Source organism: Strongylocentrotus purpuratus, unplaced genomic scaffold (assembly GCF_000002235.5).
Source record: "Strongylocentrotus purpuratus isolate Spur 01 unplaced genomic scaffold, Spur_5.0 spur5_contig_850, whole genome shotgun sequence".
NCBI classification, from domain to species: Eukaryota; Metazoa; Echinodermata; class Echinoidea; order Camarodonta; family Strongylocentrotidae; genus Strongylocentrotus; species Strongylocentrotus purpuratus.
Genome location: NW_022145558.1, coordinates 98766 through 117500, shown reverse-complemented (window position 1 = coordinate 117500; position 18735 = coordinate 98766). Strand labels below are relative to the sequence as shown.

Genomic DNA, 18735 nt, shown 5'->3' with positions numbered 1-18735 from the left:
GCCCCCCTCTCAAAAAATGAAATGGAATCTTTTATTACCAATCATGTGAAAGAATATGTTTTGACTAATACGTAATGATATAAATTTTACCGAGAAACCGCCTACTAATTGATATATTTGGTAAAATATTATATCTATTTGGACCTGATAGATATAACGCACGTGTCGCGTAGTCCCATATACATCTTTCTGTGTACAGTGCTTGTAACTTTACCAAGACTGGGCCAAATTTCTTATGATTTTGATGATTCCAGAACGTTGCAGTACACACCAATGCTTATATGCTAGATGATCAACCTTTTCTGATCGATTCCACAACGTTTCTTTTACAATACAATCGCATGACCATAACTGGTCTTTATCTTTAAGATAGTAAATGAGTTCCACTTTCTCTGACACTTTCAGATGTGATTAATTATACTCATAGCGATAGGATTTTATACCATTTAGTCCACTTTGAAATTATTTTCTAAAATTTTGCAACGCTACAAAATCCCTTCAATTACAACTGCTACCCTAACCCTATTCCTTTGACAAAATAAAGCCTGGAGAGAATTGTCACAGGAGCATATGGGAGATCAACGGTCATGCGATTCATGATTTTTTACCAGATGGTACGTACCATCAAGCATATATTTTCTGTCCATATTGCTTAAATTACTCTTTGAATGCAAATGAAATGAGTCTGTTATCAGAAATATTAAATATATTGCTGTGCATATGCGCAAAAAAAAAAATGTGAAAAGGGTAATTGCTGCTGGTTGATTCAAGTGACACATTTATGGCAAAAAAATAAGGAAAAAGCTTACGTTTGTTGAGCTTGCTTAATGCATTTAGGGTATCCCTTGCCTGGACTTATGTTTTCATTCACTCTATAATTTGCAAAGGTTGATATCAATAATAGCCATTTTTTAAGCAAGTAATTTCAATAGGGGTTATTACTTTTAGACCATCTTTAGGAGATATGTTCTTTAGGAGGGGGTTAAACTTGTTTAGAGGGTAAATTTTTCCAGGAAAAAGCTTGAAAAATCTGGAAAAGGGTGTGACTTCGACCAATGGAAAAAAAGTTGTTTAGTAGGTTTTGGAAAACCTGTGGCCTGGCTTGTGTACACAATATATTCTGACTCCCCCCCCCTTTCCTAGGATTCCAAGCTCATTGGTGTAAACAGAAATTGTTCATGGAGCAAGTATAAACTGAACATTTTTAGTACAACCACGCTTTTCTCTAGAATCTCATACTATACTACTCCGTTTTTCGCCTCTTAAAATACCTTTTAAATTCAGATCTACTATACTTTGTTACTCAGTACGGGAGCCTATTCACATACAAGCTATGCTTTTTATTTAATAGGCTCCCCACATTTTACATTGTTTTACCTTGCCTGTTACATCTACATATTTCGAAATTTTCGTACTTATTTTGCGTACATTATACTCGATTTGATATCTGTAATTTTTTTCTTTTTTTTCTTGTGTGAAATCTACTCTTATATAATATACTCTTGTATAAAAAAAAAAAAGAAGAATATAAACTGTTTTTTTAATGCAAAATGTGGAATAAATAAACTTTAAACTTTAAAAAAAAATCATTTGGCCTCAACGGCTGCTTCAACCAAGTCCCACAGATAGTTTGTGGTAAAGAACTTGGAATGCTGTTTGCAATCTAGCGAGAAGGGCCTGACGTCCTTTGAGGTGCTCACATCTGATTTCAGGAGAAAAAAAAAAAAAAAGAGTCAAGGAATTTTTCCATTCAAGCATCCTAAATCGAATGCTAATTTACATATGAAAACACATCTTTTTTTAATTAACTGTAAATCTAAGCATATCAGGAGCTCTTGTAGCGCAGTAGCCATATACTTAATGTTGGATAGTTTCTGCGCTCTATAAATGTATTATTATTATTATTATTATGATACATATTTTTATCAAAACTTGGCAAAAGGGAAAAAAAAATAAAAAGAAGAGAAAACAAAACCAAACCAACATTAGTAACAAAAAGGTTGACATTTGCATTATTATACTTTTATTTGATATCATTTGTAAGCCTCTTTAATTCCTTTTGTGCACACCTAAATAACATGATCATTAAATTCCAGGAAAAATTCTAAATCCAATGTTTACCTACATCAAATATTCATTGTATTTCTTTATATTGCCTTGGCAGACACTAGTGAAACTAAAGATTGATGAATGATATCTACCATGTAATTACATAATCCTAATATATATGTATCATTTGTAAACCTGTTTATTTTATTTAGTGCACCCCCAAATCACATACCCTAATTAACGGTGTTTAAACCGCCCTCGTGTATTAACCGCACCCCTCTTTTTCGCCCTAAAAAAAGGAAAAAGAAAAAAACCCACACGGGAAGGCCTTTCATTTAACTGCGAGGTGCAGCTGAATGTGTAAGATCATTAATGTAAATTAAAAAACAGTAGAGGACCTAGGATAGAACCTTGTGGTACGTCATGTAATAGAAGAAAAATTGGAGGAATTATTATTATAAACTACATATTGAGATCTATCAGGAAGATTACTTTCAAACAAAGATGACAGACAAATTTGAGTGTTGTTCTAGTTTCCGAGTGGTGAGTTAACACACCGATTACTGAGCTGGGAGACATTGCCAGGCATAGCGCCAGGTGGAGGGGCACAAATCGAAACTTAAAAAAAATAAAAAATAAGACGCACCCCCGACTTTGAATTTTTTCGGCGGCAAAAAAGTGTGATTAATACAACATTAATTACGGTAATCATAATGAATAGGACATCATTGCAAAGAGAAATACAGGTAAAGGATTACAGAGTAGTAACTCAAAAGAATGATAAAGTTTCCTGAGCTCCTTTGTAAATTTACATATGAATCTATTATTCAATCTATATAATTATCTACCCATCTAGCAGTATCTATCTATCTATACAATAGTATATACTTATTTATCTATTTGACAGTATCTACCTATTTTATCTATCTATCTATCTTTCATCTAATAGTATCTATCTATATATCTAATATTATCTAGCTATTTATTTTATCGATCTTTCTATCCAATAGTATATATCTATCTGATATTATCTTTCTATCTATTTTATCTATCTATCTATCCAATAGTATATATCTATCTATCTAATAGTATATATATATATATATATATATATATATATATATATCCATCTATCCAATATTACCAATCTATCTATCCATCTATGTAATAGTAAATATCTATCTATCTATCTACATGTATGTATCTATCTATAAACCTATTTACATCCCTTTCTAACCATCTAGTATCTATTATAAGATGATGACGTGAATCCTAATCAAATGATTGGTTGAAAGCATACACGTGACCAGGCATTTATTTTGTCTAACCCGTAATTTGGATAATGACCGGTCATTATCAAAATCATGTTATAAAACATCATGGGGCCCTTATTTGGGCCCACACTTGGTGTCTTCAAAACAGTCCAGACTGTTCCAAAGGTACCTCGTGCGGGTAATTCTTACTAATGCCCTCACTGCTGTGTATTATTTGTATACTAATCCATTCAAACATTTGCAAATTTCAAGGATACATCCTTTGATTTCGTCTGGTTTACAATCGTAGTCCCACTTGATGCCTGTGATGCAGCTATAGAGACTGACATTATATCTGATTTTAAAAAAAAGAGAGGAGAAAATGAAAAGTGAAACACATATAAAAGGATGGCAGAACACAGTGAAAAAAATAGCCCCCAAAATGCCCAAAAGAGCCCCTGTAAATTTACATAGAGTTCAATGCAAAACAAATTTTAGAGTTTTAATTTCATGCAGGCAAGTTTGAAAAGTAGCCCCCCGACAAATAAATGTTAATTTTTCCCCTGGCAGAACACAATGTTAATCTTTTCATAAAAACAAAAGGAAAACAATTAAAAAAAAACAAAGGAAAACAAATAAAAACAAACAAAGAAACTAAATAACCCCAAACAAACAAGAACAGCAGCAGCAACAACAACAGATTATTATTTTTGTAATATGTAGTAAACCCTTATGTGAAACAAAAAATATGGGCCTGTTGCGTAACACTTACGATTGATGGTAACTTTGGCCATCAATGGTAACTACCATGGCAACAGGGCTCAACAGCCAATCAAAATCAAGGTTTCCATGGTAGATACCATTGATGGCAAAGTAACCATCAATGGTTTTGAAGTTTTGTGCAATGGGGCCATGGTCTTTATATATATATATAGTTATAGTAAAGTGATCTATATGTACAGGTTCCTTTCATATGATGGGGGTAGAATGTTCCATGGAAACAAAAAATATGGTCTTTACAGTCATGCGGTCTTCTCCACTGCAAGTCACTATCAAAAGCAAGTTAAAATCGCATGTAAGAACTGACTACATGTAGTTATAAATTTTCTTAAACAAAGGTTTTTTTAATATAATAGGGGAGGGGGGAGGGGGGAGGGGCAAATGAATGTGAAAAACCCAATAGTGTGGAACCAATAATATAAATATTTGCTATGTAAGGTTTCATCATAAAAAACAAGGTTTCGCTGAAGGAAAATATCAAATAAATTCAATGTGATAAGAGCATTAATCTTCACATAGCCTGGAAAAGCAAATAACTGTACCAGTGAAAAAATACATGGGGACTCGGGGCAAATTAGCCCCTAATATGCTAAAAAAAGCCCCTGAAAGTCATAAAAGAGCCCCAAAAAATTTGCATAGAGTTCAATGCAAAACAAATTAAAGAGTGTTATTTTCATGCAAGCAAGCTTGAAAAGTAGCCCCCAAAATTGTTAAAGTATTTTTTTCCCTGAACTGTAGACAATCTTACATGTGGATTCTTTCCAGCAAAAAATGAATTGTACAACCCAATAAGCCAGTTCATAGATACAATCTGCGCATGGGCAGATAAAGGTCATTTGTACCAAAAAGGTAAAACCCACAGAGATGAATACTGGATAATGCGCTCATGAAAGTTATGTAACATCATTCATTTATGCACCAACGGTACATTCTATGATACGCAGGTGGAAGTGGACTTTGGCAGTTATTATTCTAAGATGCTCAAAGTGGAACTTCTCCATGTTTAAAAGATCTGTGGATATTTGGGGTCATTTGTACCATGTGCTATCTGTAAACTCCCTTATAGATTAAAACTAGAAACCCATGCATGCATGAATAAGATGCATGAATACCTACTGGTATCATAACAAATAAAGGGAAATGTGAGATTGGTCACTTTCTTTATACACAATTTAGCCTCGTGATTCAGAAAAATAAAAATCATTGCATGCATATAGAGGACTTTTTTTGAGAAGCATAGTAAACTTGATCACTTAAAGGTAATTAGACAAATTGATAACTGTAAATTGATGACAATTCTACACATTGTCAAAGAAGGAACTAAAAACAAATAATTTCAAAAGTGTTATCCTTGGGAATAACAGCATACATGTAACCTTCTTTACAAAGAGAGAGAAAGTGAGGGAGAGTAAGAGAGAGAAAGAGAGTAAAATAAAGAGAGAGAGAGAGAAGGAGAGAAAGAGAGTAAAATAAAGAAAGAGAGAGAGAGAGAGAGAGAGAGAGGGGAGAGAAAGAGAGTAAAATAAAGAGAGAGAGAGAGAGAGAGGAGAGAAAGAGAGTAAAATAAAGAGAGAGAGAGAGAGGAGAGAAAGAGAGTAAAATAAAGAGAGAGAGAGAGAGAGAGAAGGAGAGAAAGAGAGTAAAATAAATAAAGAGAGAGAGAGAGAGAAGGAGAGAAAGAGAGTAAAATGAAGAGAGAGAGAGAGAGAGGGAGAAGGAGAGAAAGAGAGTGAAAAGGAAAAAAGAAAGAACATAATGTGACAATTATCCTTGAGGTTTTTCAAGGTGTACATACATGTAAACAGTGCAGTGAATTAAAAATAAAAATTTCAATCCAAAAGAAAAGAGAACAAATACACACAGACAGAGATAAAAACCAGCGCAGACTAACCTCGTTTTGGGGAGAACTTGTGTCGTATCTTCTTTCACCGTCTCTCTCTTCTGACTCAGCGCCTCCTGTTCGGCATGCATCTTTTCTCGTTCTTCGTTCAATGCTGTGATGAAATGGCTCGTTAAGGATCAGAACAGAGTGCTTTCATTAAATACTTTGATGATGATGATGATGATGATGATGATGAACATAATACTAATAATTGTGATAATAACATCAATCATAATAATAACAATAATAATATTTGTGATAATAATGATATTAATAACAAAACAAAAATACTTTGATGATGATGAATGATGATGAACATAATAATAATAAATAATGATAATAATAATAATAATTGTGATAATAACATTAATAATATTTGTGATAATAATGATAATTGATAATAATAACAAATGATATTAGTAATAATAACAAAACAAAAAAATACTTTGATGATGATGAATAATGAACATACATGTAATGATAATACATGTATTTGTGATAATAATGATAATAATAACAAATGATATTAGTAATAATAATAACAAAAACAATAACAATAATAATAAATATAGTACTACTACTCCCTAATACTATTTACAAAATAATACTATTTTATAAGAGATGATGATGATAGGACAAATGCCACAGCAAACACGATAATAGGAATCTCTCAAGGCAATACAGGTGCATCAGGAATACAGTCTATTGTGTATACCTTTTCAGGAGAAGAGAGGAATCTATGTTTCGTAACTAGGCCTAAAAAAAAGATGTTGTAATGCCCTTTACGACCAACCCCAAAATCCTGAAATCTACGGTCAGCTTTTAATTTTTTTTTTTTTTAAACCGTTCTTTAAGAAAACTAGATGGAATTCGACTGCGCGCAGTCGAAAATGATGCCTCTGTCATAGAGCAATTTTACAAACCAAAACAGAAGAAATTTTTCGGATTCAAGTTCAATTGTAATCCATTGACAGGTTCTCAGAATATCGTGATTACAAGCAATTTCTCATATACATATATATGACCCTTTGATCTTTGACCTCATGACCCTAAAATCTACTCAGTTCATTGGCTCTGCAAGATGTCCTGAGTTAAATAGTAATCCATCTGTCAGTTCTAATGAGAATGCGTTCACAAGCTATTTTTGCATACATAATGAGCCCTGTGACCTTTGACCTTTAACCTCATGACCCCAAAATCTAATCAGTTCATTGGCTCTGCAAGATACATACATGACCAAAGTTTGGCAGCAATCCATCAATCGGTTCTTGAGATAACGCGATCACAAGCTGTTTATGCATACATAATGAGCCCTGTGACCTTTGACCTTTAACCTCATGACCCTAAAATCTAATCAGTTCATTGGCTCTGCAAGATACATACATGACCAAAGTTTGGCAGGAATCCATCAATCGATTCTTCAGATAACGCGATCACGAGCTGTTTTTGCATACCTAATGAGCCCTGTGACCTTTGACCTTTGACCTCGTGACCCCAAAATCTAATCAGTTCATCGGCTCTGCAAGATACATACATGACCAAAGTTTGGCAGGAATCCATCAATCGGTTCTTTAGATAACGCGATCACAAGAACGGGACGTACGTACGTACAGACGTACATGTACGTACGGACAACCCGAAAACATAATGCCTCCGGCTACTTCGTAACGGAGGCATAAAAAAAAGCATTACGGTAAAGCATTCAAAACAGAGAAATATCACCACATAGAGGGACTAATAAAAAAAAAGAAAAGAAAAAAGTTTTGGCATCTAAAGGGCAATACAATATTTTTTTTTTAAAGGCCCTATATAGTTTAAAGGCAGCAAAATAGGAACCATTCCTCCAAAATAGGAATGCTATGATAATGATAAGAAAGGCCCTAATTCACCCGTTCGCCTTTCATTCCTGAATTACGAAAAACACCAAAAAACATCAAATTTACAAGGGGCATGAATATAGTTTAGTATACAAATAATACACAGCAGTGAGGGCATTACTCACACAAGGCACCTTTGGAACAGTCTAACTATTTTGAAGGTACCGAGTGAGGGTAATTTTACTAATGCCCGGAACAAAATGATGTATATTATTTGTTTTATAAGATTATGTTCTATTTGTTTTATAAAATGATGTGTTATAACATCATTTAACTAATGACCGGTCATTAGAATTGGATAATGACCGGTCTTTATCCAAATTACATGTTAGGCAAAATAGATGCCTGGTCACGTGTATGCTTTCAACCAATCATTTGATTAGGATCCACGTCATCATCTTATAATTGTTATTACCGTACTGTACGTGTAAAAAGTGTAATAATAGTATTCCTTGTGCAGAAAAGGATATTGACATTGTTCCTTGGCTGCCTCAGATGTCTGCAATGCTTTCTGATGCTGTGTCTGTAGTAGGTTGATCTCTTCACCTATCGCATCAGCGGACTTATCTTCAGCTATCACCGACTCCATGTTGTTTTTCATCGATATGTAAGCTGAATGGAAGGGAAAGTATAGGAAACATTTTTAGAAATATATCGTGAATTAAAGATGAAGTTGAGTTCTGGTCATGCGATTGCATTGTGAAAGAAACGGTGTGGAATGGATCAGAAAAAGTTGAGCATGTAGCATGTAAGTATTGATGTGTACTGCAAGGTTCTGGATTCATCAAAATCATAATAAATTTGGCCCAGTCTTGGTAAAGTAACAAGCACTGTACACAGAAAGATGTATATGGGACTACATGTACACAAATGGTGTCGGGGTTACCTACCTTGATTTCCTTATTTTTCTATGCTCATTATTCAGCCAGTTTACATTTTCTACCACAATTGTTTGGCAAATAACATTTATTTGTAATCTTGAACATTCAGTGTAAGTTTCATTTGATTCTGTGAGAAATCATTTTCTTTTTTTTACCAGAACTCAAGTTTATCTTTAAGGACAACAATCTACCGGTAAATTGAGACAGCTTCTTTGCAGTTCAAAATAACCTTGAAAACATTGTGTCATTGTCTGATTACTAATTCATACAACTGACAAACTCACTGGGTCCACACCAAAGAAATACGGTTCATAATTTTACCTAATCTTTTGCGGGTTGTGTACAAGTGGTGGATGTTGACATAGATAATGCTAACAAACATCAACATCATCATCCTTAAAAATCGTCAAGAACCTCACTGTTCATAATAACAAACATCACCAACATCTTTGATCTCCATCATCCTCATCATCATCGTCAAAATCCATAACACCACCTCTATCATCATTACCATCACCATAGCAACCATAATCATCATTGTCATCACTGCCATCACCATCATCATTATCATAAGAAGGCGCGATAGCTCAGTCGGTAGAGCAGTGGTCTCGTATTCCGATGACCCGGGTTATAAACCAAGTCAATGCGCTATTGCCCTTTGGTAAGGCATTAATCCTCATTAACAGGTCCCTCGGAGAGGACTTAATGCCGTCGGCCATCTGGTTGCTTACTAACAAGCTTTTATGCTTTCTCAGCAGTCAGGTAAAATAACCACCACCACGAATATTCTTCTTCCTATAATCACCATCCTATCACTATGAATATGACAGACAAAGAAAGCGGACAAAACATACGGTTCCTCAGGTAGACAAAGGAACATCCCTTCACTGCTATTATGTAAAAATGTGTAGAACAGGTGAATATGCATGTGACACCTGTTCTATACACATTTTACATAATAGCAGTGAAGGGATGTTCCTTTGTCTACCTGAGGAACTGTATATTTTGTCCGCTTTCTTTGTCCGTCATTTCATAGTGTATTCCTCCTCCTCCTACATACCTTTGAGTACTTCCTTGATATGTAGAGCTCCCCCTGCCCCTGATGGTCTATATATCCATTAAAGGCATCATTTAACAATGTTAAATCTGAGATGCACGGCCCTACATGTTAACAGTGTCTGTAATATGGTATAATATTGAAGCCCTAAACAAATCGCACTTCAAAATACCTCAAAAAAGTAAAATCTTTGAGTGACCGGTTTTACCATACTCGTTTTCCCCAATAGACTGTAGTTTTATGAAAACCTTTTGGCAAACGCAATATTTTGTTTCGATTTCCAATCATAAATAATATATGTTCACAATCAGACAGGCGATCGGCTTGTAAAAGTCAAGGGGTTCCTGACTGACCTAAAATTTTGATCATTGCAGCATGTACTAATCCAGGATTTTGTTTCAGAATCTGAGACAAAGTTACCGGATCCCTTTAAAATCATCACCATCATTGCTGACATATCTTCCTCCTCGCCACCACCACCACCATCATTAGCATCATCATCATCACTACATGTACTCTCTTCATCATTCTCACCACCATCATCGGTTCCTCACCATTCTCGTCAACGTTGTCTTGCCTTTGTCATCATCATCATCATAATTTATCACCATCCTCCTCTTCTTCTACTACCTTTGAGTACATCCGTGATATGTGGCCTGTGGATCTCCCCCTGCCTTGCAGCCTCTTGGATCAGGATACCTATAATTGTTTTTCCTCCGCATAACCATCACCATTGCTACCATAATCATCATCACCATCACCAATATCATCATTAGGCCCAAACAAAGAAAGATGTTGTATTGCCCTTTGGGACCGACCCAAACATTTTGAAATAGACGGGCGGCTTAAAAAAAAAAAAAAAAAAAATTAAAACCGTTTTTCACCCCAAAAAATTTATTAAAGCATTCAAAACTGAAAAATGTCAGCCCAAAGAGGGAGTTTAAAAAAAAAAAGAAAAGAAAAAAAAAAGAAGAAGAAAAGATTTCTGACTGACCGACCCATGTTTTGGCACCTACAGGGTACTACAACATCTTTTTTTTTGTAGGTCTTATCATAATAGTATAAATCTTCCTCTTCCTACCTTTGAGTACATCCTTGATATGAGACCGATGGATCTCCTCCTGCCTGGCAGCTTCTTGGATCAGAATACTGAACTCCTTGATTCCGTTGACCTCTTCTGGCTGGGTCAGAATGTCATGGATGTTGTCCATGGCCGTCTCAAGCTGACCCTGGAGGAGGCAATCCACTATACCCTCAACTGACGCCATGTTCACCATTTCAAAAGTAGATCTATGCAGAGGAACCAAATTAAAAGGGAAGCTATTATTGTGGCCAAGAATCGCTACTCGACTAGTAACAGTTAGTGAGGGGAGGTTTTGCAAAGGAACCAAATTAAAAGGGAAGCTATTATTGTGGCCCAGAATCGCTACTCGACTAGTAACACTAACAGTTAGTGACAGGAGGTTTTGCAAAACAATTTGTGTGTGATTACCGATCTCATCGTGCACGGCTTTTTCAAGAAAGGGGCAGATTGCAAGTAGCTGAAAGTAAGTCTCTGTATTTTGATGTTTTACAATGATTTTCGATTTTATTTTGAAATTATTTGAAAAGTAGATCTATCTCCTTTCCAATCATATTTTTTTAAATGGCTGCTACCTTATAATGCGCTGTATGTGTGTTATACAGTGCATTATACGGTAGCAGCAAATTCACGGAAGTGCCAGTCAGAGGTCAACACCATTGTATCGAGATCTTAAAGTCACAGGCTACACGTGAAAAGGGAGCTAAGCTGTATCGCTCTGGTAAGACGTTTGTCAATATTTTTAATTTCAATTTTTAATTTTCGTAGGTAATTAGGAGTAGAAGTGGCATAAACTTCATTAAAGCCACTGTCCAATATTCGGGAAGGGGTGATTTCGGACACATTTTAGGGGTTTTTAACATGCCTCTCCGTAGGGTTGTATGGGAGCCGTTTAAAGGGATCCGGTAACTTTGTCTCAGATTCTGAAACAAAATTCTGGATTTAGCTCATGATACAATGATAATTATACACCTTTAGGTCAGTCAGGAACCCCATGACTTTTACAAGCCGGTCGCCTGTCTGATTATCAAGATATTTATGATTGGAATTACAAATTTTGAAAACCGTTCGCCTGACGGTTTTCATAACACTACAGTCTATTGGGGAAAACGAGTATGGTAAAACCGGTCACTCAAAGATTTTTACTTTTTTGAGGCACTTCTTGATCGTTTTGAAGCGGGATTTTTTTAGGGCTTCAATATTACACCATATCACAGACACTGATAACACGTAGGACCGTGTATCTCAGATTTAACATTGTTACACGATCCCTTTAAGGCTTGGTGATATCACGGGCTAGATTTCGAAAAAACGCTATACCTTATACGTGTGTTATACCATCGCCCACGCGCTCACGCGCCGAATCATGCAAATGTCACGCATTGCTGATCTTTGAACTTGGCTTCTCTGCACACTTTGCATATCGTGCTGTGCAGCTTTTGAGCAAAAAATTATAACTCGGCGTGTACCACTTTTTCGGGGGGGGGGGGGGGGGGGGGGGGGGCTGTATCTTTTTATAGAAACATCAGTGAGTAAAAATGATTTTTCCTAAGAGACTAGACTTTTCTAGATCTAACCAACCATTATGGTGACAAGCGATCCAAAAGCCAAAACTCCAAAAGGCAAAACAGAGAACATTGATTGAACCTGTTGAAAAATCGTCCAGACACCCTAGAATCTACTGACTGTCTTTTGTACTGACCCTGTAAGTAAACTAAATTTGCCCATTGTATGATTGTTTTGGACCTTTTCATGGAAATCACAGCTGGAACGTCAAGGAAAAAGTTTGAGAACCCCTGCTCTAGATATAGACTAAAAAAGTGACACAGCTTCACTACAAATCATTTCACTTCCTCAGCTAAAGTCAAGATTCTCAAACACGAAAGTGAACAGGTGGGACTATAATGTAACATTTTTGCCTAGCATACGATTACATTTCCTTCCTAAAAGGAAGTTTATCTTCTACCTCACATCAGCCAGTTAACATGAATGACTACATGATATAGACTCTAAGTAGGTCTATATTTATATACGTCCGAACAAAACAAAATTCAAGATAACAAAAATTTTTACTTACGAAACGCCGATGTCAATTTTTTTTCAAGTCGGGCGCTCAGACAAGACTTAATTTCTGGAACTCTGATTGGTCGAATAACGAGAACAGAGCTCCGCCCTTCAAATCGAGATGACGAATGTAATTCGTTCTTGAGAGTCGAGAATATCATAAATGACCAATCAAAATAGTTATTTCATGGATTACCTTGTCATACTCCATAACAACTTCCGTGTTCTGCTTATCTGTGATTTTAGGTAGGTCCAGTTAAAATGGATATATTTTTTTAGCTATTTGCAAAGATTTATTTGAGAATATAATGAAATGTACAGGATTGATCCGGCTTCAATGTGTGTAGATGGTATTTCGCAAGGTTTATGACTTTTATCAAATGACGATCTTCTTGTCTCGGCTCGATCTCGCTCGGCCAAGGGAAGGCACTCAGGCAACAGCACAGGCTCAGCTCAGGCGCCCTGTCTGACGCTAAGCCAGGCCCTGCCGCATTCAGACCCGAGCCTGCAGCCGGGCGTCAGCTCAGCAGACCGTCAGGGGCCCGCGTTCCTAGAAACCGTCATAAGTCTAACTTCTTGACTAAATCAGCGTTAGTGAACTAACTAGATAGCTTATTCCTCAGCACTACATCCTGACTTATGGATCCTGCTGAGTATCGTCGTAGAACTTAAGTTGAAGTAGATCTAGAGGTCTAGACTCTAGAAGAAGTCAAGTAGGTCTAGTGAGCAACTTGTCCGCTACGGTTTCACGAAGCCCTCTTTGCTAACATCAAGGACAACTTCCTGACTAAACTTAAGCTTATGACGCCTTCAACACCGTCATATCTCTGTCATTTACTTTAGTCGATGGGCAGCGCCATCACTAGACTCTAGACCAAATTTTCTGTCTCTTTCGTTCGTTAGCCTCTGATTTGGGTAGAATTTTTGTCAGAATCGTCGAAAAATATGTACACGCAGAGTTATTTTGTTTTGCTAAATTAAGCAAAACAACCGCATTGCGCAATATGCAAGCGTACTCGTGTTGCTTAGCAGTTAGCTGCATGCGCTACTTGAGCACGACCACCCATATCGGCCATACATGCACCCTTATGGATTAATAGTCTACATTCTCAATTATAAATGCATGTATCGAACTCCTGCTGTTTCAATACAGCACTGTTGTTTTGAACTGTCTTGAACAACTTAAAAATGCCCCACCACAAGATAAAGGTTTCAATTACCCAATTGGTGGCGTATTCTAAAGTTAAGCCAACATTTGATTAAGGGATTTGGTTCAAATTTGTATAAATGTTTATATTTTTGTCGTATATTGAGCAGAATTCAAGATGGAGGCCGATGTGTCTGGACGAGACCATCATCCGCAAGACATCAGAAGCTCTGAAGAAGAAGAAGAAGAAGATGAGGAGAGTCCTGATGAAAACCAGAACCTTTTGAGACGTTCAGTCACCGATGACGGCGATTCCAAGAACACCTTGCAAGTTCCAGATGGTCGAGGGCGGTCTCTCAGCTCTCCCAGCATCAGCCCCAATATCCTACTCACCTTCTCGGCACCGTCAGAAACTGCAAGGAGGTAAGGTCCAATGTTATGAGAGTCAAATAGAAGTACTGTGTGGTCCTTTGTGCACATCGAGCCTTAGAGGTCTAGACAAAATTTGGTTTCGATTTCCAATCATAAATATCTTGATAATCAGACAGGCGATCGGCTTGTAAAAGTCATGGGGTTCCTGACTGCCTAAATTTTTTAATTATCATTGCAGCATGAGCTAAATCCAGGATTTTGTTTCAGAATCTGAGACAAAGTTACCAGATCCCTTTAAGGGCTTTGTGGATGTAGATTCCATATTCTGCTGTTTCCATGCTTGGATTATTAATCACCATTATCCTTATCACTGAAACACAATATATCTTGTCTTTTGTCCATTTATTCATTAGATTATCGGGGAGCAGTAGAATATCATACAAGACGTTCGACTGGGATTCGTCTAAAATGAATAAGGAGGAAGGCGCAGAAGCCCGTATAGAAAGTTTCATCAAGGCTAGCAAGTCAATGCTGGGGTTACAGGTATGTTGCATACAGTGAAACCTGCTTTTAATAGTGACCACCTGTATTTAAAGACCACCTGTCTATAAAGACCACAGTTTCTGTTTTCCTCTAACATTGTTTCTCATTGAAAAATTACTAAAGAAACCCCCTGCCTTAGGTAATTGCCATATCTGCAGTAGCACTATAAGGATTTTTTTTCCCACCACAATTAAAATTCCACAAAGCGGTAGAGCATATATGTACCATACCTGCCAACCCTTCCGAATAATCCGGAATATTCTGATTTTCTTAATTTTTTAGGACCTACAAATTTGGAATATTCTGATTTTTAAAAATTTCAGTTTTTTTATTTTTTTTATTTATTAAAATAAAAAAAAAAATAATCAAAAAAAAAAAATAATCATAATTTTGTTGCTAAAGCCAAATTAAGCTTGTTTTATCATGTACCGCGATCTGAGAGTTCTCGTATTGCTTACGTTGTATTCGCTTTTTTGTACAGATTTACCACATATTGCCAGTTACACTGCCGCTGCATGTGCGAACGCCTGTTAAGGGTACAGATTTCTTATTTTCGAAGGCATACCGTGCTAGAAATTCCTAATTCTTATTTTCAAATGTTGGCAGGTATGTATGTACTTAGCTGCGTTAGATGAATCAATCTTATTACAGTCAAACCAAAGTGACCTCCTGTCTTCAAAGGCCACCCGTCTATAAAGACCACATCTGTTGTTTCCCTTGAAAGAGGTTTGTCATTGAAACATGTACTAAAGAAACCTGTCTACAAAGACCACCTGTTTACAAAGACCACTTTTTGTGTTTCCCTTGCGTGGTCGCTATAGACAGGTTTGACTGTATTTTATATCATATCATATCCATTGGACAGTGCGAGGATGCAGAGATCTCGGCTGCAGAGCGGGAGGTGGTGGTGGCAGAACTGCAGCAGGAGATTTCGGCGATGCCCGGCGTCTTCTCCAATAACAATTCAGCTCAGACGACTGTTGATAGGAGGAAAGCCTTCCTGCGTATGACCTCACTGAACTCTGACCTGTCTATCGAACATGAGGTCGCGTGCAGGCAGAGAACATGGACGGATGAGGTCGATTCTCCAGTGAGGAGCGGTAAAGGTGAGGAATATGTTGATTTGTCACCTGGGTTTGAGGGGGAATGAGTACAGGGAAAACAAATATTTAAACAATTTTTGGGGCTACTTTTCAAGCTTGTTTGCATAAAAATAACACTATAACTTGTTTTCCATTGAACTCTATGCACATTTTGGGGGGCTCTTTTATGACTTTCGGGGGCAAATTTACCCCGAGCCCCCATGTATTTTTTTCCCTGAATTAGTAGTGCCCATTAGACCGACTGTCCATGAGACCGACTGTCCATGAGACCGACAGCCCTTCAGACAGACAGCCAATAAGACCAAAAGCCAATGAGACCAAAAGCCCAAAAGACTGACAGCCCTAAAGACGCACAGCTCATGAGACAAGCAGGCAATGGAAAAGACAGCCCAATAAGACCAAAAGCCCAAAAGACTGACAGCCCTAAAGACGGACAGCCCATAAGACTTTGGCAACTGGATAACTAATGTTGAAGCGCCATAAGCTTCTCACCATGACAAATATGAGCTTCATATGAGGAGCCTTTGGTATTCATTGTTACCTTCTGCAATGTTTCAGTAACACTCACAAGCTCGAGTTTGCCAAATAACCCACTATTTTATCTATCCCGATCGCAAATCAACCAGTTAATTTGCATCCTCATCAGCTCGCAGTTGCAATTAGCGGGATATTCAGTCTAGAAAATATCCCAAGAAATGTTGGCCTTGTTACCAAAGCTACTTTGCTAATTTGTGATGAGCGTATCGGTCTGGTGAAGACGCAATTTCAAGCTTCGAGATAATATCCAGAGTCTGAAAATAGCATGTTTTTTGCAAACTCGCGCTGATGAAGATAGGCCTACAGAGATAGATGATGGGGAGAAGAGGAGAATGTGAAAACAGTCAGGTAGTTGGTATTGTTGTTATATCATTATTACCTTCTGCAATGTTTCAGTAACAGAAAACACTTCCCCCATTACTTCTATTTTAGGTGTTCCTTACATGACGCTACATGCCAAGCCTGTACCATACCAAGGCAAGGGCAGGCGTATATTTATCGAGAAAACTCCAATCCATATCAAGATAGTCGATTGCGGTAGAGTGCATTCAACTCTGCACCTCAACCCAAACCTGTAAGTATCTTAGCTATAATGTTTAAAATGTTATTACTATATTCTCTTGTATGTGAGCTATGTCTCATAAATATTTGAAAGCCCCACTGCACTTCTTGTTGCTACTTGCTCCCTCTATGTAGGAAACAATGCCTAATCAGTGCCTGTTGGTCCCCCATGATCCCCTTTTTCTTATGTTAATTGAGAGCTGAGTTGATGAAATAACCACCTGTGCAGTGACCACGCTGGGTGATCTAATCCCTCTTGGCCAAGCTAGTGCAGACAGGCTTTAAGGCTAGTTGTTTCGAGAGATACTGGCTTAACTTGGTGAATACTAAGTCTGGGGTATCTTGAAATTAAAAAAATCATTATTAATTTGTATTTAGCGACACCTGTGCCTAGGAGGTGGAAAGCAAACTGAATCACTATAACCCTTGGATCTCTCCTCCTGGTATAACTGATTGAGAGTGTGCAGGTGAACCACTACACCGGGGTTTCCCCCTACTCTTATTTTTCTTAGCTAATTTTTTGCTCAGCTGATTACATGCTCAACCAGTTAACATAATTTTAGTTATGAATATTCAGTGTAAGTTTGGTTCAATATTATGAACTACAAGAGCTGAAGATTCTCTTTTAAAATTTTAATGATTAATTAGTAAACCCTGAAAAATCAGATGACTACATTTCTTTAATTTCTCTTGATAATATAGTCCCAATCCTCAGTGGCCTTCAAAGTATTTTTTTTCCTGCTCTGGTGAAGTGCAAAAAAAAATGTGTAATGATCAACCGTAACAATCGAGTTTGTAATAATAATGATCTGATGTGTTGATTTAATATCTTGTATTTCCTGTCAAATTGTAATGGAGAAGGCTTCAAGGAAATACAAGTTAGGAAAGCAATCATGATATCACTGACTTCCTGCCATTGTGACTCTTCCTATTATACTGGACAAGTATGTGTCCATTTTACAGTGGGATTGGTTTCAATCACAGTTTCTGTTCAACTGAAACAAAGGCAAACTTCCTGATTGTGAATTGTGAATAATGAAACAAAAACATCCTTATTTTTATTTTCTCTTTGATTGTGAATAAAATCTTAACCAAATGTAGAGTGCAAAGAGTGCAAATTCTCAGTAATATTAAGTTATTGTGTGATAAATACTACTACTGATATTCTGGTTTTATATAGCGCTTAAAGATAAAGTTGAGTTCTGGGCCTGTATTATAAAGAGTTGCGATTGATTCAAATCAATTGCAACTTGAAATTGATCGATAGATATCCAGGTCCTAATGCTCAATTACCTCAGAATAGGTCCTTTTTTTCGGCTGTGGTGAAGCATAAAAAGAAATGTGTAGTGACCAACAGGTATTAATCAATTTTTGTAATATTAATGATTTTATGTTTTTATTTAATATCTTGGTATTTCCTGTCAAATTGTAATAGTTTGGTTTTCAAGGAAATACAAATCATGAAAGTAATCATAATGTCTGTTAGTTTCCGGCTAATACTGTACATGTGTCCATATAATAGTGGGATCGGTTTCAATCACAGTTTCT

At 36.7% G+C, this 18735-nt stretch overlaps 2 protein-coding genes across 5 annotated transcripts in view; one reads left to right on the top strand and one right to left on the bottom strand.

Moving 5' to 3' along the window:
* Positions 1-975: 975 nt before the first annotated feature.
* On the bottom strand, positions 976-13024 carry LOC105446038 (kinetochore protein spc24-like). Its single transcript, XM_030993992.1, has 6 exons — positions 12938-13024; positions 10861-11069; positions 8312-8453; positions 5974-6078; positions 3581-3657; positions 976-1702 (listed from the first exon to the last, which is right to left on the bottom strand). The coding sequence occupies exons 2-6, from the start codon at positions 11054-11056 to the stop codon at positions 1587-1589; spliced, it is 636 nt and encodes a 211-aa protein (XP_030849852.1). The 5' UTR covers positions 11057-11069; positions 12938-13024; the 3' UTR covers positions 976-1586.
* Positions 13025-14036: 1012 nt separating this feature from the next.
* Positions 14037-18735, top strand: part of LOC579234 (phospholipase D1) — a 38166-nt gene continuing 33467 nt past the window's right edge. For 3 of the 4 annotated variants that reach the window (XM_030993969.1, XM_030993975.1, XM_030993982.1), the window contains exons 1-4: positions 14037-14494; positions 14857-14986; positions 15852-16092; positions 17059-17200. In XM_030993969.1, the coding sequence (XP_030849829.1) occupies positions 14250-14494; positions 14857-14986; positions 15852-16092; positions 17059-17200 (758 nt within the window). In that variant the 5' untranslated portion in view covers positions 14037-14249. The remainder of the gene's footprint in view (positions 14495-14856; positions 14987-15851; positions 16093-17058; positions 17201-18735) is intronic. The other variant, XM_030993963.1, reaches the window with a different exon arrangement.

Coding starts and splice junctions, on each gene's coding strand:
- LOC105446038 (XM_030993992.1), bottom strand. CDS start 11,056: ATGGTGAACATGGCGTCAGTTGAGGGTATAGTGGATTGCCTCCTCCAG. Junction 8,454..10,860: donor TATCAAGGATGTACTCAAAG/GTAGGAAGAGGA, acceptor CCTTCCATTCAG/CTTACATATCGATGAAAAAC. Junction 1,703..3,580: donor ACCAGACGAAATCAAAGGAT/GTATCCTTGAAA, acceptor TCCTGAAATCAG/ATGTGAGCACCTCAAAGGAC.